General features: G+C 43.4%; 2 protein-coding genes across 6 annotated transcripts in view; both read left to right on the plus strand.

Moving 5' to 3' along the window:
• Window positions 1-8,998, plus strand: part of ZNF148 (zinc finger protein 148) — a 43,666-nt gene extending 34,668 nt beyond the window's left edge. For all 4 annotated transcript variants that reach the window (XM_062004711.1, XM_062004712.1, XM_062004710.1 and 1 more), the window contains one exon: window positions 112-8,998. In XM_062004711.1, coding sequence (XP_061860695.1) covers window positions 112-1,704 — 1,593 coding nt within the window. In that variant the 3' untranslated portion in view covers window positions 1,705-8,998. The remainder of the gene's footprint in view (window positions 1-111) is intronic.
• Window positions 8,999-11,164: 2,166 nt separating this feature from the next.
• SLC12A8 (solute carrier family 12 member 8) overlaps window positions 11,165-22,497 on the plus strand; it is a 62,925-nt gene continuing 51,592 nt past the window's right edge. The window contains exons 1-3 of one of the 2 annotated variants that reach the window (XM_062004758.1): window positions 11,165-11,239; window positions 20,902-21,113; window positions 21,880-22,026. In XM_062004758.1, coding sequence (XP_061860742.1) covers window positions 21,045-21,113; window positions 21,880-22,026 — 216 coding nt within the window. In that variant the 5' untranslated portion in view covers window positions 11,165-11,239; window positions 20,902-21,044. Of the gene's footprint in view, window positions 11,240-15,185; window positions 15,245-20,901; window positions 21,114-21,879; window positions 22,027-22,497 lie in introns of those variants that run through there. The other variant, XM_062004757.1, reaches the window with a different exon arrangement.

Here is a 22,497-nt window from a genome sequence, read left to right on the forward strand (position 1 = left end):
GAGAAAATTGATGGATTGTCAATTAAATTTGTTGTTAGAATGAAAACTTTTTCCTTTCTGCTAATGTATATACTTTCCTATTATAATAATAATCAAACCAATCTTTTGCAGTATTTCTCCAGGACGGATCGTGTGCTGAAACATAAACGTATGTGCCATGAGAACCGCGACAAGAAACCGAATAGAAGTGCCACCAAAGTTGGCTTTTTGCCATCGGAGGAAGACTCTGGTTTCTCTACGCCGATGAAAGACAGCTCCTTGCCAAAGAAGAAGAGGCAGAAATCAGAGAAAACAAAATCTGGGGACAAGGAAGGTTCGGATAAATCAGACCAGAAGAAGGACAAAAACGACTATTTACCTTTGTACTCTTCGAGTACTAAAGTAAAAGATGAGTATATGGTAGCGGAATATGCTGTTGAGATGCCACATTCTTCGGTCAGTGGAACGCACTTGGAAGAAGCAAATTCTGGAGAGATACACCCACCCAAGCTCGTTCTCAAAAAAGTTAACAGCAAGAGGAGTCTGAAACAGCCACTTGAGCAAAGTCAAACCATTTCACCTTTATCTACATATGAAGACAACAAGGTTTCAAAGTATGCCTTTGATCTTGTGGATAAGCAAAGTTTACTGGACTCTGAAGGTAATGCCGACATAGATCAAGTTGACTCGTTACAGGAAGGGCCTAGTAAACCTGTGCACAGCAGCACTAATTATGATGATGCAATGCAGTTTTTAAAGAAAAAGAGGTATCTACAAGCAGCTAGTAATAACAGTAGAGAATATGCCTTGAATGTAAGTACCATAGCATCTCAACCTTCGGTAACACAGGCAGCTGTGGCCAGCGTCATTGATGAAACTGCTACAGCCTCAATATTAGACACACAGGCACTGAATGTTGAAATTAAAGGTAACCATGACAAAAATGTCATTCCAGATGAGGTACTGCAAACTCTGTTAGATCATTATTCACACAAGGCTAATGGACAACATGAGATATCTTTCAGTGTGGCTGACACTGAGGTGACCTCCAGTATATCAATCAATTCTTCAGAAGTATCCGAGGTCACCCCATCTGAGACAGTTGGAACAAGCTCTCAAGCTTCCTCATCAGATAAAGCTAGCATGTTACAGGAATACTCAAAGTTTTTACAACAAGCTTTGGACAGAACTAGCCAAAATGATGCCTATTTGAACAACCCGAGCCTTAATTTTGTGACTGATAACCAGACTCTTACAACCCAACCAGCATTTCCTTCCATGGAGAAGGTCTACACGTCTATACCTGTCAACAGCTTTCGATCGGGAATGAACTCTCCGTTAAGAACAACTCCAGACAAGTCTCATTTTGGACTAATGGTCGGTGATTCGCAGCACCCTTTTCCCTTTTCAGGGGATGAGGCAAATCATTCTTCTTCCTCCTCTACACAGGACTTCTTGGATCAAGTAACTTCTCAGAAGAAAGCAGAGGCACAGCCTGTTCATCAAGCATATCAAATTAGCTCCTTTGAGCAGCCCTTTAGAGCTCAGTACCATGGGGCGAGAGCTGGAATATCATCTCAGTTTAGCACTGCCAATGGACAGGTGAACCTTCGGGGACCAGGGACAAGTGCTGATTTCCCAGAATTTCCCTTGGTGAATGTAAATGATAGCAGAGCTGGGATGACTTCTTCACCTGATGCCACAACGGGCCAGACTTTTGGCTAAGAAATCTTTGTAAATAATACTGGCACTTTAGAACACATTTGTCAAAAGGGGGTTGCTCTGTGTAAGATGGAGTTCTGTACAGCTTTTAAGAGCGCTATGTTAAAACAAAAGTAAGCTGATATTAGCAAGACCAATAACTGCTTCTTTTTATTCTGGGGTTTGGTTTTGGTTCTTTTTTTTTGTTGTTGTTGCTTAGTCACCAGTCATCGAGCTGCCTGATGTTGGTGCCCCTGTCAAAGGCAGTTTATTATTCACTCGTTTGAATCCAGAAAAGATTTTACCTTCTATGAAATTTTAAATAAACAGAATCCCCAGGTAAGACTTTCCCCCACGATGGTTTCCTTACTGGTTTCCTTGTATGCTTTGGGAGGACAGCTTATTGTCTGACACTATTCATATTGTCATTTCTACGCTTGTCAGCATAGTCATTGCTCTTCAGCAGGGAATCAACGTGTACTGAACACACAGAATAACCCAGTTATTGAATTGTCTTTGGAGGGGAAAAAAAAAGAATTCTGATAGGCTAACTCTACTATTTAAAAGTCTAATTAATTTAAAGTACTTTAAACACTTTTTTAAGCAAAATGCCTAACTGCTAAAGCCTTTACTTCGTTCCTGAAGTAATGTGTATTTCTTTGTACAGCTGAATCTAGATGTAACTTTTTAATGACTTTTTCATACGCAGATATCAGGATTTTGAAGTTTTAGTTCAACTACTCTGTAGATGACATTCCCAATCGCATAATGCTTACACAAACTGTGTATCCTAAGATTTAAAAGTTGAATTGTACCTTCCCCTACATACTCATAATGATTAACGTAGAGCACTTAGTCAACTCCATAGTTTTTGATTTCTCAAAAAATAAAGCCATTTTTAGCTATTTAGGTTTGATACGGTTGCATCATTTTCATCTCGTACAGCTCCAGTGATTCTTTTCGTTATACTTGAGATTGGGTATTCTTAGCTTCTGTAAAAACTGTTTTTAATTCTCTTGTCTGGGCTTTTGACCATTCAGATCATGAAATTTATTGAAGTATCCCTGAAAGCTGAAGAAGTGGGCATTCAAATTCCCTATTTTTTAGTGTTGGCTTAGCGAAAGTCACTACGATGTTACCAACCACAACTGCTTCATAAGACTAGTAAACAGGATTTCTTTTTCCAGCATAGGCAAGCGATCAGAAGTTTTTGTTGCATTTCACAGTATAAATAAACTACAAAGTTTATCCCTCTACCAGGAATATGGGTTTTTTTGAATAGTACTTTGTCTTGAAGTATACAGTATGGTACGATAAGTAGTTCTGTGTGCATTTTTAAGGTGGTAAGATTTGAGTAGCATAACTATTGTGTAGTTTAAGTTAACAAGTTACAGGTTCTTGAACTGTATGTTCATTCTATTGCACCTTCCCTAAAGGGACACTGTCTGGTAGTTTAAGGCAGTTTAAGCCTAATGTAGGCTGATTAACCAGGGAAAAACACACACACACGTGTATATATATATATATGTATAGCTATGTATGTATATGGTGGGGTTTTTTAAATAGGATTGCATACTTCCTTTTACAGCACTATTGCTAGCTGGTAGCTCTCAGATGGAGCCATCAGCTAGGAGAAAAGACTGCATCTCACAAGGCTAAAATATATCCTGTCTTTTAAGAAAGGACGTGAGCAGGACATAAAACAGTTCCCACCTTTTCCCAAAGCAGCAGCAATATTTTTCTTACTTTTCATTCCCAGGAAACTGATCCCACTCGGTTTGTTTTCTGAGAAAAAGAGACCAGTCAGAGGGGTTGGACTGGGTGATCGCTAAAGGTCCCTTCCAACCTCTACCATTCTGTGACTATGATGATTCTTTCCCCTGTGGTAGCGCTATTATAGCACGTGGTACCGTTGAGGGAGAAAGTGCATTTATCCTCCATAGCTTGCTTCTTTATATTGACAAGACATATAAACTTCTTTCTTAATACTTTTGTATAACAAAAAAGATTCTGTTTTGATTCATTGAACCTGTGTATAATATAGGAAGGTGTTTCAGCATGCTGTGACTTAGCAGTAATTTTGTCTAAGCATTTGGCCCTGACTATAAAAGAATGAGAATCAAAGGAGATAAGTCATTTCCTTATGGGTTGTTAACGATACATGTAAATTAATTTCTTCAAAAGAATATCTTTTAACTGACTCATGTCTGTCTCTCTTTTTCTTCCTTGATGGTCAGTTTGTTTTTTTGACTTCCCATTCTATGTTGCACAGACATAACACATACAGCCCCTATCCCAGGAGCGCGTGTTCCATTTTCAGTGCTTCATTTCCATGACTGAATCATACTGTGTTGCCATCTCCTAATGTCCTGCTTTTGCAAGTAGGTGGCCATCAATAGTACTATTTGTTAAATACAACAAGCAGCAAGAGCAAAATTAAAAGAGAAAGTCAGGCTAGATTGTTACTGCACTTGCTTGGCCCTGTGGAGGGTAAGAGGAATAAAGCCTCTTTCTCCCTAAGAAGATTGACCCAGCTTTACCTTTAAAAGTAGTTACTGCATTGATACTCTGCTGTGAGAAGGTGATTGAGGAGTAGGAGGGAGTAGCTCTCACTCCACACCATCTTTCCACATAGGAATGGCTGCCAGGGTGTGTGAGGAAGCAAGCTGTTGTACAGAGTGGAGGCACTTGCTCTTCCCTGGAGCAAAATGGAAATGGTCTGAGGAGCTGCTACTCATTCCCAAACCCTTTCAGCTGTACTCTGTGCCTTAGGACAGGTTGTGAAGTCAGGCCTGCAGGGACTCTCATATAGGGTTCTTCCACGTATACAATTAAAGTGGTGGTGTGAGCAGTTGATCAGGTGATGGTTGAAGCTTTCTGTACTGGAGGAGTTACCCAGATACACTGCTACAATTTCCTGAGTCCATGCCGTTCTGTTCTGGCCTAAGTGTGTACGTAGTTCTGGGAGCTTTAACTATGTAAAAAGCTCTCGCTTGTTTAATGATTACATTATTTAATAACATTTTCCACTGCTCATGTTTTGCTGCTTTTAATCTTCTACAGATGCACAGTTCATTTTTGTTCATTTTCTGGGTACGTCTGGAAAAAATTGACTTTGGTTTTCTGTTCTGTGCCTGGACTGATAGTGTTCAGTCAGTCAGCCCAAGGCTGGGGTGAGCATTTCTGTTCCAACAGCCGTTCTTACTTAAAGGTCCTGCAAGCACCAAATGTGTGTGTGTGTAAGGTAAAATGTTTTTGGGGATATCTCCTAGTGACAGAGCAGTCATGATTTTAAAAACAGAGGAAATTGATGATATTTATTACCAAATTTTTTATATATATATATATACACACACATATTAATAGGCCATATTTTGGTCCTAAATTACTTGACAGTGTCCCTTTTAGCATGAATCCTTTGATATGTTTTGCCATTAATATAACAGACAATGAAGGAATCAGTTTGTAATGGTATACTAATAGGCATATACACTTTCTTCATTTGATTTGAGAATGAATTAATCATAAATTACAAGGTTTGGGGAGAAGGATTAACCGTGTGTATTTACTGTATCTTGGTTTACAAACAACAACATAAACAATTTAAGTTGGATGATAAAAGAACCATGTTTATGATCTTGTGTCTCCTAGTGTTGTCTTTAGGAAAATGGTGTTACGAGAAGAAAATAGGACAAGAAAGTATTCACGTGAAATAACGCTTGTGTTATTTTTCTGTTGTACTTGTCAGTTTGTTTGGACGACGGGAGCTTTTCATTGTTTAATTGAGAAGTACAGTAAAATCTTGCTAATTCGCTGACCGCTAATCAGAGCATCTGATAGGTTTACACGTGCCCCCTGGTCTCTTCCCCACCTCTCTGCAATGGTCTAAAAAAGTACTGTAGCGAGGTCTCCTATTAGTAATACTGTATTACTTCACCCAAGTATACTCCAGAATCTCTATGAGTATACTGAGAGGTACAAGAAGTATTGAAAACTAAATTTACAGTTGTCAAAATAAATGAACAAAGTACCTTTTGTGACGTGACATCCTTGCTTTTATTGCCTGCTTCTTCACTATTCTCAAAATTGTCATTTGCAAAGGGTTTCAGAGGCATTGCTGCGAATTATTGGGGTTCTACTGTAACTTTTGGAGTTTATTCTCAACTATTCATGTTCTCCAATGAAAACTTTCCACTTGAACAGATCTGTTATATCCCGTGCTTGTTCAGAATATTTTTATAGTCTTTGTAACATATGTAGTAACAGTTTGAAATGAACCAGAATATTTGGATGGATGCACTCTGGATTTTGCAGCATTGGATTTCTTTATGTATGTATAACTGCTAACTAAATTTTCTTGGGGTTTTTTTGAGAGCTTTGATTTTCTTTTTCTTCTTCGTTTGCTTGTTTTAATACCATTGCAAAGGAAAATCCTAACGCTCCTGGGAATCCGTTTGGGAATTTTAACGGGCAGAAATACGCTTTATGCAGTCGGTACCAGTGCACATGTGAACTTTCAAAGTACACGGTTGGTACTGAAGCAAATGAATAATGTTACAGTTTCCTGGTGTTAAAAGTTTTACTAAAGTGAAGCCTTGTAACTTTGAAAGTTCATTCAGCGTAACGGTGATGCATGTTTATGCTAGGCATGTAATGCATTCAGTTAAAACTCACTCTGCAAAGGACAAGTACTCGGGAAGTATTGCTGCAAATGACAAGAAATGTCTCTGAGTTAAAATTTAAACTTTTGTTCAGTTTTCAATTGCTTTGTGTCAGGGAAAGAAATTTCTAGTCCCTTTTGCTCTACTTGGCATATAAAACCTAACGTTTCCTGTTTAAAATGACATCTTTCGGTAGGAAACACAAACTGAGGCAAGCAAACATTTCTAAGAGCTGTTTCTTGCTTTCCTTAATCCAATGGATGGAAAGGTAATATTGTGTAAACAACATTATTTTATTTTTTTATGCAATATCATGCTGTAAATATGATTTATCAAATAAGGATGTACCTATGATTGAATCTTTGATTCTGCACAGCTAGAGTTTATATATAAATATAAATGTGTCTTGACAATCAAGGACTTATGTCAGTCTTCCTTTATGACGTTTCTTATTGTTATGCATTCCATTTGTTCGACTTGAGTATTTGTATTGTCTGTAAAGTATGTAATGTTTTTATAGCTTGTTTAAAAAAACAAAACAAAAACAAAACACACAAATGAAAAAGCCTGTAAATACCTACGAACTGATCAGAGTACCGCTCTGTTAGGAGGCAAACCATGATGTACTGTTTGTAAGCAATAATACATGACAGTGCTAACTTTACGAGTAGCATAAGGATAAGTTCCAAAAATACCTTTGGGAGTCAATAGCCTTGTTTGAGTTAATGACTATTCTTAAGCATTTTTTTATAAATAAATTCAATGTCCTCCTGCTGGAGTATATACCATTGTTTACACAGCACAATTTCAGTCTCAGAGGGGACAACCTTTAGATCTATGGCTTCATCAGTACACACTTTTGAGTGAGAAAGGAATGGCTTGGCTGCACTTCTGCGAGAGGAGGAAGACTGCAAAAGTCGAATAGCTGTGTCTCTCAAGGATGAGAGATACTATTCTGCTTCTGTGCTGATTCCTGACAGTTCCATCTACTTAAATTTGGAGTCTTTTAGTCCTGACGTTGAACTGATGAGACTTGGTCCTCCAGTAGAAAAGAGTAGTTCTCTTCTTATTTCATATGCAGATAAACAGTGAACTTACAAGTCACTTCTTCATTGGAGTTGTGTATTTTTCCAATGCCGAGCTATGAGATGATGAGATGGGTTTATTGCGATAAATAAACTAAATGTCAAACTTATAGTTTGAATTGAATAGGTATTAGACTGTACAGAGCAGCATAACTATTTGAACAGTCATCACTGCTTTAGAACCCCCCCCTCCCAATTTATAAATGTATATGACCTACATTTTATAGAAAGGAAAAAAAAAGTTTTTAAATGCTAGTCATTTATATAATATGTGCTTTGAAGGATTTGCTAGTCCACTTCTGTCACTTTTAGTACACTGGTATCTTTTATATGTAATGTATGCTTTTTATTATTATTATTGTAGTAAAGCATTTCAGTAGGAGGAATTTTGCAACAGTATGAGGAGTTGAAATTTTCATTGTCAGAAATGAATTATACTGGACTTTGTCTGTGTAGTCTTGTCTTTCTTTTAATGCTGTCTGGAAGGGAACTTGGTATTCAATAAAGCAAGTGACCTCCTTTTATTTTGAAGGCATACTATGTATTGCTGAATTGGATCTGGAAATATGAATTGGAAGACAGACAAATTAGCACAAAATCTAGCGTACAGAAGAAATTGTGTTATGAAAAAATCTGATGAGGTCTATAGTGGCACACTGTTACAGTGCATTTCTGATATAGTGTTATTTCCTGAAGTCCAAATGCCTTCTGTGTACTTCAATTAATACACAAAAAACCCCAAAACAAACAAAAAAAAATCCACATAGATGATTTTAGGATAAATAGGTTTATTTCAATACTTAGACAATATTTCTTTATCCTACAATATCTATTCCGTCCCTTTATTAGCAGACAAAAGACCGTAACCTGAATTCCATCAGTAAGAGTATGTATATATGAGAGATGCGTTTGTAGGAACCTGAAAAGTGATTTGTGTATTCCTTATGTTTCTGACAGAAATCAGTATGTGAGTCTTTATTCCTGTGAAATGAGGAAATGCCTGATACTGAGAGAGTGAGTGAGTGAGTGTATGTGCGTGTGTACATGAAAGATGTTTGAGTCTCATGGCAAAAATGATACAAGTATAAAAGGATTTAATGTAGCTCAAGTGACATGTTTAATATGTAAAAGAAACGTTTAAATTTCATAATTCAAAAAAGACAAAAATAGTTTTGCAGGGAACAAAACTATTTGGATAGCAGGCTTGACCAAATGAATTTTTTTTTGGTTAAACTTGATATATTTTAAATGATTCTATTTCTGCCTTTATTTCTGCCCTAAAAGCAACTTTAAAATATTTTGGGAGTTACTCTTCCTGTTCATTTGACTGTGAGTGTAATTTATATCATGGTTTACAAAATGTGGCATGAAGGATTGGATTGTTTTATCTGTATAATACAACGAAAGATTGCTCTTTTTTTTTTTTTACATAATCATGGTAAATGGTATTGTATTCTTAGGGTTGATTTCATCATTAAGTGACTTAATGAGTTTCATCACTTTTGACATTGTTTTCTTATGGTTAACTTAGTCTTTTGGGGTTTATAATACCCTCCTATGTATTGTGATACTAAGGGAAGTTATGTTTTTGCTTTATTTTTAATTAAACTAATAGTTTGATAATTTATACTTGCAAATGATGCATTTTAAATGTGGTCACTTGCTGTTTGAAAAATAAAAATATAGAATACTGTTTTATGAATAGACTTTAGCAGTATTTTTCATGTTAGAGGATTTCAAACAAGATGTGCTTTGTCAGTGAGACAGACCGAAGGCATGTAAAGATACGTGTCGTCACGCAAGAGCTGAAGTGGATGCTTTCAAAACTTAAAAGGCATCTTTAAATGTTTAACTTGAGACATACAAAAACCTATTTGGATGTTCTTTCCCTTTGGAACTCCTTCTTACCTCCTTTGATTATCTGACAGAATATCTGACCTTAATTTTAATCTTGGTCCTTTTAGAAGATTGCACTGGAATCACTTTAACAGAACACCTAGTGTTCAACCAGCTCTCCTCTTGTGATTTGTTTGCACTAGAAGGAGTTCATTCAGTGCCGATAACTCTTCCTGTAAATAAGAATCAGGACTTTGTTTTAACGTCAGTTGTAAGAAAGGTAAACTCACTCAAGGTTTCAGGTCTGTTGGATAACGCTATGCCATGAGTGCACTGCATTTTGTAGTGTGCAGGATACAGAGTATGTGTGACGTAGGGATTTTTTTCCTATCATTGAAGAAAATCATTTAAAAGTTTTGAGGATCACAGAATTCATGCACTTAAAAAACCAACAATGTGCCCGTGGCAATAATTACTGACGCTTTAGTTTTCTTACCTTTATTTATTTGTGTTGAAGGCATTGTTTCCCCTGTATCTTTTGGTAGGGTCCCTTCTGATAAAAGATGACCTTTGTGAAGCATGTGTCTCTTGTCGATTTTACTTTGTGTACAAACAAGTTTGAGTAAGGAAAATGTTAAAAGTCACACAGTCCCTTTTAAAGAGGGGAAAACAAAAAGCTAGTGAAGTTGTATGTTAAGACTTGAACCACCGGGATGTGTGAGTCTCGGCCGTGAGTGCTCCCCTCTGGGTGGGTGCAGCCGTGGTCGGGAGCCGCAGGGTCACAGCCACCTCGCCTCGGGAACCTCCTCAGGGCAGCGCTGCCTGCACACCAGGAGCTCCTCTGGCTGGGCCTAAACTCCTTCCCAGGATTTTTAACCCAGTTGTCTGTGCATGGAGGCAGAGAAAGGACGCGCAGAGATTTGCCGCTGTGTCTTATCCCGGGGCCAGCAGCCTTAGCCAGGGACGGCTGTGCAGAGTGCGAGGCGGGAAGAGATGAACTCAGCACAGAGGTTTCTGAAATTGGCCTTAGGAAGGCTGCCCTAATGCAGCCCCTCTCAGCTGTGTGAGGCCACAGGCACTGCTGTCTCATAGGGCCTTTATGTACTTCTGAAGTGTGGAGACAATACAGCAACTGACTTGATAGGATTTTGTTTCACTATGACTCTGGTGTTGTGTTTTGGGATTGTTTTTTAAAATAGCCTCTCAATGTGGTATGTTAACACCCAGCCAGTACAGTAACTACTTTTAATGGTTTGCTGTTTTAACAGTTTTATATTGTGGGTGCATTCTGCAATATGCCCCAGTAGTGTCCGTGTACTCACCCACCCAGCTTGTCTGTAGCTTTGTTATGTTTTCCTCTGTCAGTTACACTGATTTTTATTTATTTTAACTATGCAGTGGAAATAAGAAATTAAAACTGATAGTTTCTGCTTACTGACTTTCATGGTTAAAATTGGCAAGTAGTAAAGCAATACTGAAAGGAACACACTTTTCAATACTTTGATTTTCAAAAGAATTGCCAGAACCTGCATTTTGTATTGAGAAAAAGAATCCATTAAATTAGCCTTTTTTTTTCTAGGAGAAGGAAACTTTTAAGTTAAAATGATTGGTTATTTGTTTATTTAGAGGGTTAAAAAAATAAATCTTTCTCTGAAATGTACATTTTCCTTGCACTGCACAAGAGAAACCATTTTGTAGCTTCAGGATAGGCAGCGGCTTATGAGAGCAGACAGGTTTGGAGGTGGATTGGTTTAGGGCGGTAGTCTGCAAGTGGTCAATGTATTGGTTGTTTCCTGCATTGCACTTACCAAATCAACAGAAGATAGTTTCCTGTAGAATATTGTTTGCTTTTTTTGTCTGCTTCAGTTATCAAGCTGTGAAGTTTAAAGAAGAAAGCTGGCTACTGGAACAGGGGTTAGAATGGAGTCTGAGTGTGTGGCCCTTGCAGAAACCATCAGTCCTGCTTTGGTCAATCAGGTAAGTTGCCTCCTCTGCAGTGTCCGAAAGTGAAGTGTCCACTTTCACAGCAGGGCTGCTCAGCAGGTTCCTACATCCCTGCTGCAGCATCTGCTTTTGCATTTCAAAGGCAGTCACGTGCATACACGTCTTAGTCACCGGCAGAAGTGAAGTATGAGGATTTGGTGAGGTTCCATCTCAAAATGTGTGTGCGCACATATTGTTTGCAGCCTAGCCTACTGCATCACTTTGGACAATGTTGACAGCCATGCACGTCATGCAAAAAGCAGGGGATCCCGTTCCTCCCTCCGTCATTTGTACTTTCTGGATGTTACTGCGTGTACAGATAACTGCCCTTTTTGCCACATGGGGCCCATCTCCCTGGGCAGCTCTACCTGTCATACATAGGAGAGCCACAGCAGGTTACTTGGTGATTGTTGTCTGGTGCTGCCGGCTGGTAGTGAAGTGGTTTGGCTTCTGTTTGGCCAAGTGGCTGCACCTTTCAGGCCTCTCAGCTGGAAATATGGGTGTCTAGTCCCAAAACAAGCTTTGTGCAGCTGCCTTTTGAGAGATCGGTGCAGGGACCGGTGCTTGTATGTAGCTGCCTTCGTTTAGAGGAGGCAATTCCTTGTCAGCTGCACTGCCTGAGACAGAGAAGCTGGCCCAGCTGTGGAAGTGCAAAGCTGTGCAAATGTTAAGTGTTCACTTTTATTTACCTTTCCCCCCCCGCGTTCATGGTCAGATGTGATCGGTAGTGCCATGTCAGGAAGGCAGAAGTAACAGAGCCTTTGATAACTGCTGTTAGATCACAAGCACTAGCCTAGTCTACATGAAACCTAAGAGTATCCCATTATTTTGGAAGTGTAATTTGAAAACATCTCTGTGATGTAATATTAATAATGACTGTTCAAGATTTCTAACTTCTGTAGTCTGAAAGCTCCTCAGGAGCAGCACTTCTTTAATCAGTCTGTCTTATTGAGAGGTAAACTGAGTCACGAGAGATGATAAAGCAACGACTACCAGTGCTGGGAATATGCACAGCCTAATGGCAACGTGGTCTCAACCATGCAGTAGTGTGTTAGGACAAAGCAGCAGCAGCTCAGAGGATGGTGATTTGGTGGTTCTCTCTCAGGTCCTGTATTCCATTTGTCTTGCCTGTTCCCAAAATCATCTTTGTTCCAAAGCTAATTACAGACAGATCAGAACCACCTAAGAAAATTACAGCTGGGAGAGACAGGTAAGCGAGTGCCAGGATACCAGTGTGCCGAGTGATCTGTTCCTCCAAAGGAGGACTTTCTTTAGGACAGCATTTGTTATCTTAAAGGAAGGTGTCAAAGTAAGCAGTAGGAGCAATCCCCTGGTACAACATGGAGCTAGAGTGGCAGATCTTGCAGCTGCTTCTAAATGAGCTGTAAGGACAGTGTCAGTCTCCACATTGGGTATGGAAATGTCATTTTAAGGAACTGAAATGAGAATGTTGTTTGAGGTGATGCTTAGTTACTATCTTGATAGCTGCTGTTACCACACACTGAACAAAGTCAGGTAGCAATGCATCTTAAAAGCTAAGTAGTTTACTGTTACAACGGTGAGTGAATTCCAACAGAAAAAAGCCATGTCTCCACTTCCTCTAGGAACATCCACTTTCTGCCTTTCCTGCAGGTGCAGGCCTTGTCAGGAGGCCATTGAGCAATGGGATGAGCTGAATTGGGCAGTTTATTCACGGTCTGTGCTCTGTGTACGTGGAAGTTGGCTTCCACGTCGCTGTGTTAGGAAAGATGGGTATGTCTGGCAGCTGAAGATGGTGATGAGGTTCGTAATCATTAACATCCATTGTGCTAAGAATCAATCCTTCATTTCATGGTATGGCTCAGACCTGTGGATGTTTCAACTCTGCATCTCTTGCTGACTGACCTCAGTGCCACTGCCTTGTCAGTTTCTGGGGGTGTGGTTGCATCTTTGACACCTCTGTGGTTTTCCCATACCTGTTTTACCCCACATAACTTGTTACTTCTTTTGCTCTCTTAAATACATCCCCTGGAGAGGCTTCCACCGAGTGACACCATACAGATTGACTGAAAGTCTTCTCAAGTCCCAGTTCAGGATGTCCAATGCTGAGGTCTGACAGGTTCATTGTTATAACATGAGGGAAAGGATTGCTGGTGTGTGACTCCCAGCTAGGCCTCACACCCCAGAACTGGCCCTTGATAAAGCAATTGTATGTTTTAGCTGTGTTTTCCCCCCTTTAACTCCCAGCAGAGTTAAGGTACTCAGCATAAGAAGAGAGAATTTTTAATTGGGACTCTTAAAAAAGGGTTTGTGCTGGTTTTCCTGGAAGGTGGTTTAGACCTCGCTTGAACAGGCTGTTGGCAGAACCAGCTGTGAGTCACCCAGCCAACCCCAGCGTGCCCTGGGGAAACTCAAACCCTTCCACATCATCACATACTCGTCACAAGTCATCTCGTAACAGAGAGCTGCCTCTCTTGCGTTCAGGTTACCGCTTTATTTCCAAAACCTGATCTTTAAAGAAAGCAAATGGCTTTGCACATGACGGCCACTGGCTTGCCCTTGGAGATGTGATGGTGTGTGTCAGCCCACGGTTCTGCCCACATGTGGAGTAGGGACAAGCAGCCCTGCTGAAGGAGTGCTGCCTACTGCCTTCTCTTGCTAAGGAAAACGTTGAAAATTGCCATGACTTAAATAGGAGCAGATGGAGACAAAGGGCGAGAGCTCCTGAAAGGGCATTTTAACAGCAGGGCTTGGTGATTCCAATGTGTCAATGTGATCCTTGAAAATACCTTTTGCTGTATTTCTGCAGTAGTTGTTTCCAGTGGGCAGGCAGGATTTCCTCCAGGAGTGCTCAGCAATGGGAGGGTGGCAGTGGGAACTGCCCCAAGCTTCTGTAGCTGTTGCTTAGCATGCACACGTGTGTGCAGGGACAGACATGCTGCAGGTGAGCTGCAGGGATCAGTCTGGACTGAACTAGTGACTCTCCAGTCAGTTCTACAACAAATCCCAGATGCTTGTTTCACATTCTGCCCTGGCCCTCAAGGTGAGAGAATCTGACTGAACCTGTTCCCAATTGTAAAGAGTGTGTCCTCCTTTGAAGGGAGCCAGAGGAGAACTCCCAAAATATTCCAGGAATGGGATATCTTGAAGGGAAATCCAACGATATCCTCAGTTAGGCTTCATCCTCCCTTGAGAAGGGTGTTCTGTCTTCCCTAACTGCTGCTTTCCTTTGCTGCCACTTGCTCGTTCTTGCTGTTTGTGTCTGAGAGTGAAGGCTTGTTTGCACTTTGCAGAACACTGGAAAATCAAAGCAGCTTTGCTAGATTACCTGAGTGTCTTGTATGGATACTTTATTGAAAATCAAAGTGGCCCTAGCTCACTCCTTTTGGCTTGCGTCATTTTGGAAGTGAACAGAGTCGGTGAGTCCCATCCAAGTTCTAAGGAGGGGTGGCTAGCTTTAGATTCGATCCTGTCAACAGTGAGACTATCCCAGATTTGTGCCTTTAATTCAGATGGAGCTTTGTCTATGCAAAGTAGCAGGATTTTTTGGCAGCCCTGAACAGGGAAGTTGAGCTGAATTGAGTTCCCATCGAAAGCAGGTTGCAGCCGCTCCTGTGCGTAACAGGAGTACCCTTTTCCCTCTCCTCCTGAAACCCCACAGCTGGGACTTTTAGTGTGGGGTTTGGGTGGGTTTTCTTTGCCAGACTCCTCAGAATTTCGGATTTAGTGGAAGCCCGCTCCTAACCCCTAATTACTTCGGTATCCCACGTTCAGCGATGCGTGTGCCGCTGCCGATCGCTTTGGCCTCCCCCGGAAGAAATAACCGGCGTGTTCCCCGGCTACCGCGAACTGTGGCGAACGAGTCGATCAAACGGGATGGGGGTGCGAGGGGCTCCCCGCGGCTGCGGCCCGGCCCGGCGCGGCGGGGGGGCCGCGCTGCCCGGCAGACGTGGCAGGCGCCCGGGGCCGCCCCGCGCGGGAGGCGGCGCCGCGGGACGAGGGAGGGCCCGGGCGCGGCAGGTGAGTGGGGCCGGGGCGGCAAGGGACCCCGCGGCGGGGCCGGGCCGGGGGACCTCGGGCCTGAGCGATGGGGACGGCCCGGGGGCCGAGCAGGTGGCACCTGGCCTGACGACGCCCCTCGCTCCCGCTGGCCGGGGCGGTGCAGGGGCTCGCTCGGGGACGAGGCGGGCGCGGAGCGGGAGGAAAGGAAAGCTGAAAAAGCAAGACGGGGAGGGGGAGGAGAAAAAAAGGAAAGAGGAAAATGAAAGGCAAATAAAAACAGGAAAAAATAAGATAAATAGAAAAGAAAGACATAGAAAAGAAATGGGGGAGAAAAAAAAAAAAGATAAATAGAAAAGAAGGAGAAATAGAAAAGAAGAAAGGAAAATAAAAAATTAAACAGAAAAGAAAGGCCAAAAAGCCAGGAGAAAAAGGCAGAAAAAAAGAAAAAAGGCGATAAGAAGGAAAACAAAAGCAAAAAGGGGGGAGGGAGGAAAAAAAAAGCAAATAAAAAGTGGTGCGAAAGGACAAAAAAGAATAAAAGGAAGAGCGAAAAAAAGAAAAAGAAAAAACCTGGAAAATAAACCAACAAAACACAATGACCAAAAAAAAAGATGCAAAAAAAAGAGGAAGGAAGAGCAAGCAGGTACTTGCAGGGAGCGGGCTGGGCGGGCGCAGCGCCGAGGCCCGGAGCTGTTGGCACGGCGAAACCGGAGCCGTCTGACCGCAGCGGGAAATGAAAGCGCCGGGGGTGAGCCCGGGCTTGTTTCCCACCTCCCGTGCTCCGCAGCGGGGGTGACGCGGCACGGACAGGTAAAAGCGAGGAGCCAGCCGTCACGGTGAGTGACTCACCGGGAACAACACAGCACTCTGATGCCCTTTAATTCCTGTCTCCTAAATTAGGTGTTTTAGGAAGTTGAGCTGGAGAAGAGGGGATTTATTAAAAGCCAAGTGTGGTTGGCTGCTGGGTCCCTTGAGGGAGGGAGGCCTGGGAGTCCCTCTGGCAGGGCCTGGGGCCGTGGGACCACCCGCAGCTGTGCTTGGGAAGGCATTAACCTTTCCCTCTTACCATCTGCCAGCTGCAGAGTAGCTGCTCACAGCAGCCACCCTGAGCTCAGCTCACAAACGGCTTTAATGTGACAATTCATAAAGTGCTGTTGCTTTGAAAGGATGTGGAGGGCACGTAAATTTCATCGGTAGGAATCTGGTTTTATAGCAAAGGATAGAAGTGCTGCAGGAAAGGAGCTGAGCCTTTGTAGTGCTTCTGTGAGGAAGCTTACTAATGTTGTTCTGCTCTCTCGAGCACTCAATGGTATGGAAAGATTGAAACATCCATTCTTTAATTTATAGACAGGTTAGTGGCTTTGGCAGAAAATTTAGGAAAAGTTGTCAACACTTACAAATACCTAAAGGGTGGGTGTCCAGAGGCTGGGGCGAGGCTTTTTCTGTAGTGCTCAGTGGTACGGCAAGGGGTAACAGGCACAAGCTGGAACCCAGCAAGTTCCACTTGAACACAAGGGAAAACTTCTTTCCTGTTGAGGTGAGGGAGCCCTGGCCCAGGCTGCCCAGGGAGGGTGTGGAGTCTCCTGTTTTGGAGGTTTCCAAACCCACCTGGATGAGTTCCTGTGCCCCCTGATGGAGGGGAACCTGCTTTAGCAAGGGATTGGACTGGATGATCTCTGGAGGTCCGTTCCAACCCTGACCATTCTGTCTGATTCTGTGTGGGAAAAGTAATATCAAGTAACTTTTGACTTAGGGGCTTGTTTGTGTTAGAGGAAGATGTTCCTCTGGCTTTTTGGGTGCACTGATGTGTGTAGCAATAAAAGCTTCCACTGTATTGGTGGCCTGGAGGGATAATACCACCCAAAACCATCCCTGTGCTGTGCAGCAACCTAGCAAGCAAACTCTGCTGGTAGTGTGCCTCACTAGACAAGAGGAAGGCATCTGCCCCAAGGACTTTCCTCTTTGAGAGCCTAAGTTGCAAACAAATTGTGTCTGGGGCTGTGGCCACGTGCAGCGGCCAGCCTGGCCTGGCCTGGCCTGGTGGCCTGGCCTGTGTGCTCAGCTCTTGCTTCTGCGCCTCACACCCCCTCCTGGGTTTGTCTCGGTTACCTTGTACTGCTGGACGGATCCACACGTTGAGGAGGGATGTAAACAATTGCAGAATTGAATAATGAGAGATTAGGTGGTTGGAAGGGCCACAGAGGAGCAACAGCAGAGAGGCAGTTTCCTGTGAGCATGGGGGAGAAAGGTCTTTAGGTGAGCAGAGCAGAGAGGGCAGGGGAGCACCAGGCAGGAGAAGGCTTTTAACACAGAGAAGAAATAGGAAGGGAACTGTGAGGTAAGGGGCTTTATATGTCAAAGAGGGTAACATTTCCTGCAGGGTGAGCTCCATGTCCGGAATCCCTGCATGGATGTAGTTTGCAAGTTGCAGGTTGGTGACGGGTGCCTCAGCTCCCTGCGTTATCACACGCCAGGCACACTGAGCGAGCCGCTGCCGTCACCCTCAGCTCCTGTGAGGGGTTGAGGCCATCTCCTCCCTTGGTGGAGTGGTTTGGGAGGGGGCTGGGCTGCAGCCTCCCTGTCCTTTCTGGATCCAGCTGGAGCTGCTGTGAAAGACAGGAGTTTGGATGGCTCCAGTGAACTCTGTACTGAGTGAAATCTCTGGCGAAGAATGGCTGCCTTGGGGAATCTCAGGAAAATATGGCTGTTCCGTTGTAATTTCGTTTCACATCATGTATTTTCCTTTTTTTTATTACTATGGCTATTTGCATAAAAACATGAGCTCTGTTTCTTTAGAGTTCATCTGCTCCTGCTGCTTTTGCCCTGCTTGAAGCCCCAGTCTCTCTGTAACAGCAGCCATTTGTGATACTGTGAAGGGTTATTTCCTTCAGAAAAAAAAGAGGAGGAAGCAGCATGGAATCAATGAATGCTTACAGCTTTGGTGCTGCTGAACTGGCCATGTGGCCAGGGCAAAGAGAAACCTCCCGTGTTGGCCATTGTAGCACGGTGATAGTGCAGCAGCAGTGTTAGCTATTTGCTATTTAAAAGTAGAATGGTCAAGGCAGGATGGTGAAAGTGCTGATCTGGGAGCTGGGATTCAGACCCTAGTGCAGAGATCCTAAGGGACACAAAGTGGTTTCTGTACGTCTCTGTGCAATAGGAAGAGCACGTTTCTGTTGGTTGTCTTGCCTCTGTAGCTTACAAGATTGAGGAGTCACTGTGTGTGTCTCTGGTCTCAACTGAAGTGTCCAGCCATTTGATACAAGCCTTGTGTGATCATGGTTGGTTCTTGTAAGCATGTGAGCTCAACTAGCCAGGAAAGTGAGCCTCAGGAGAGCCAACAATCCAGACAAACTGCCCTCTCCACATCCATGGATATCACTTGGGGGATATTAAGACTTGCAGCCAGCTGGAGGGAGGTTTATAAAAGCAACTCTCCACAATTAGAGAGGGAACTTCATATACAGTGCCTTCGAGGTACTCCTCTGAAGTCTGATCCCCTCCTTGCTTTTTCTAGAATAACCAAGTCAGCATGACTTGCTGGCATACTGTGGATGGTCTGTATCTTAAGTTGCTACTGTAGAGCTGCCTAGGCCATAGGAAGATGTTGGTGCACCAGATGTGTGGCAGTATGACCCTGCCTGAGATTTCCAACATGAGGTACCCATAAGCCTTAAAATAGGCCACTACAAGCAGAGGTGGAGTATAAAACCTCTGCACTTTAAAGCACAGGACATAACTGTTGAAATTGAAAGATGCAGGTCTTTTTGCCAAGGCAGAGTCAGATTAATCATGAACAAGGCCATTGACCTAGAACCGTCTAGAACACAACCTAGAACAGTCTAGAACCGTTGTAGGTCGGGGGTCATGGTTCTAGATTGGGTTCTAGACTGTTCTAGGTCGGCTGCCACGGTTCTAGGTCGGCTGCCACGGTTCCAGGTCGGCGACTACGGTTGCAGACAGTTCTAAAGCCACTACAAGCAGAGGTGGAGTATACTAGAACAGTCTAGAACCGTTGTGGTGGGGGGGGTGGTGGTGGTCATGGTTCTAGATTGGGTTCTAGACTGTTCTAGATTGGAACACGGTTCTAAGTCGGCTGCCACGGTTCCAGGTCAGCGACTACGGTTCCAGACAGTTCTAAAACCACTACAAGCAGAGGTAGAGTATAAAAAGGTCTACGCTTTAAAGCACAGGACATAACTGTCAAAATTGAAAGATGCAGGTCTTTTTTGCCAAGGCAGAGTCAGATTAATCATGAACAAGGCCATTGACCTAGAACCATCTAGATCTGTGGCCACCAACCTAAACCCAATCTAGAACAGTGGCGCGATCTAGAACCGTGTAGAACACGACCTAGAACAGTCTAGAACCATGGCCCGACCTAGAACCCAATCTAGAGCCGTCTAGAACCCAATCTAGAACCGTTCTAGGTTGGGCCACTGGGCTAGACGGTTCTAGATTGGGTTCTAGACGGTTCTAGGTTGGTGGCCACAGATCTAGACGGTTCTAGGTCAATGGCCTTGTTCGTGATTAATCTGACTCTGCCTTGGCAAAAAGACCTGCATCTTTCAATTTCGACAGTTATGTCCTGTGCTTTCAAGTGCAGACTTTTTATACTCCACCTCTGCTTGTAGTGGCTTTATTTAACAACAAATGAAATCTCAAAAATAATTTCCTATATTCCTTTAAATTTAGGACAGTGGATGCCCTATGGTACTGCCTAGCTGATACTACTTTCCAGCCATCCTGTCAATACCATTATCAACATGATGACCTGGCTTTACGAGAAAACAACTCAGAGAAGGGAAGTGTAGTCAGAAGTAATAAAAAAAGACCCCAATGAGGAGAGGAACCTGAAATTTTGAGGCAGAGAAATGCTTGTGCTAGCTTTCACCCTCTGTAAGATGTGCTAAGTTATCCTTGAAATACAGCCTGATGCCGCTTTCTTGTGCATACATGGTGTTGAATTCAGCCTGACCCACTGCCAGAGTCTATCTATGGCAGGTACAAATCTGAAGTCAGACCATCACAGACAAGATGACTGTACCTCCGAGGGTGGGTATGACCATGAGGAAAGGCTCCTGTGCCTCAGGGCAGGGTAATGTGACTGAGAAGATCAGGAATGCAGAGTGTGGTGGACACCTCCAGCTGCTCCAGTTTGTCTCTGCTGTTGTACTGGGAGAGGGACAGAGCAAGGTAACGAGGTTGCACGTCAGGGGAGAGGTTACATCAGCAGGACTCGAGTCTGCAAAAGGTACAGCTGAAGGGATGTCGTCAAGGCTGTGAAGTGATGAGTGGTGCTGGGAGGTAAATAGTCCACATGTCCCTGGAGCACAGGGGCGTGCAATGAAATGACCAGGTGCCAGGTTTAAAACAAGTGAAAGGAAATCCTTTTCCCAGACTGCACCCAGAGAAGCTGTGGAGCTAGTGCTGCAGGATGCTGGGGACACCAGGGATGTGCATAGATTTGGAGAAGGCCACCAAGGGCTGTTAAATGCAGGGGTGGTGCTGGAGCCTGTGTGACAGGCAGGCCCCGGGAGGCTGGCTGTGGAGGGAGCGTGGCTCTCTGCATGCTGCTGTGGCTCGGCTGCTGTCAGCTCTTTCTGGATAGCAGCTTTGTGCTGCTGCAGACTGAGAAAGCAACAGCAGTGTCTTCTGTCTTTCCTGCTTCACAGGAAGTGCAGTAAAATCATGAGTCTTCTGCCATGGAGTGTCCAGCACCGCAGGAACTCAACCGAGGAGAACAGCTGACCTTCTGCTCAGAGCAGCCTCCCCTGTCCTGGTGTTAGAGCTGTGCAGAAGCAACACGAAGGATACAATGTTCAACCTGAATGGTGCAAGAAGTCGGGGCTCTGTCCAAGAGCTGTTCCACGAGGAAGCACAGCAGGTATGTAGGAGAACCATTTCCCTTCATAGCACAGGTTTCCATCTCAGTGGTGTCTGCACCTCCACCTGGTCCCCTCTGCAGCAGGTAAACAGGACTGAAGTAACAGCAGAGCCCTTTTTGCTACATGAACCTCAGGTGTGTTATTTAGAAAAGGAGAGGACTTTGTTTCCAGAGGACAGGAGAGGGCAGTTGCAGTAGGAAAACTGGCATTTCCCTGGAGTTTCAGGTCTCTGTTCCAGCAGCCCTGAAATTCACTTGGTGCCCCGAGTAGCAGAGTCCCATCTCTCCTATGGAATTGTAGTGTTCTGATCAGAGGTGACTCATGTGTGATGGATAGTCCATCTCAACCCACTCTGTCAGTCCCAGTTTGTCCAGCTTGGTTTGTCATCTCATTTAAGACTTTTCCCGTGCACTCTGGACCCTCTGCTTGGCTTGATAAGGACAAAAGGGGAAGCACTGTGTATAGCTGCAGGCTCTGTAAAAGACCTCTTGAATGGTGTTTTTGGTTCATGTAACATCATCAACTGAGTTAATTCCCTGAGGCTGAGTAGGTTTCTGTTACTGCTTATCCTACAACAATATCAATAGTATATTACAGGAACCCTCTCTTCCAGAGATGCCAACAGCTCTGCTGCCCCTTTATATATTAGAGACAACTTGCAGTGAGGTGATGTCTCAGCAGCTTGCGGTGACCGACTGCTGCACCACCTGTGAGGCTTGCCTATAAAACACAAGAGATAAAACCAAATGCTTTTCTTCTCTCCAGGTATCTCAAACACAGACCAAGCCCTGGTGGAAGATCCAGCTGTTTGTGTGGGAGCCAGTGCTTTTTGGAACGTGGGATGGTGTCTTCACCTCCTGCATGATCAACATTTTCGGAGTGGTTCTTTTCCTGAGGACAGGATGGCTCGTGGTGAGTGCTGATCTGGTTGAAGGTGTGAAAGACATTTTCATCACCTCCTTACCTCATCAGTACACAAGTGTTTCAGATTCTGTGCTGCTCACTGTAGGCATTGCTTATGTCCTCTGGTATTTTATAGCATTTCAAAGAGTTCCACTAAAATGTAAAGCTGAAGTGGTCTTTGTAAGTAGTTTCCTATTTTAGCTTTAGGAAAGAAAAGGGTAAACATAACTACCAGCCTTGACAATGAGCACGGACACCCTTGTGTTGCACTGTTGAGAAGAAATAACCACTTTTCAGGTAAAGCATATTGGTTACAGCTCCTCATCCATCTTTCCAACACCACTGAAGCAGGTCTTTTCAAGATTTGTCAGTGTTTGAGTCCCCGATGTTTTGAGTGGAGAGTCCTCACTCAGGTGAAATTGTCATCACTGTCAAAGGGACTTCCACTTGTGGATCCAGAACAGTATCTCACTGAGGGTC

This window comes from Colius striatus, chromosome 11 (genome assembly GCF_028858725.1).
Source record: "Colius striatus isolate bColStr4 chromosome 11, bColStr4.1.hap1, whole genome shotgun sequence".
NCBI lineage: Eukaryota > Metazoa > Chordata > Aves > Coliiformes > Coliidae > Colius > Colius striatus.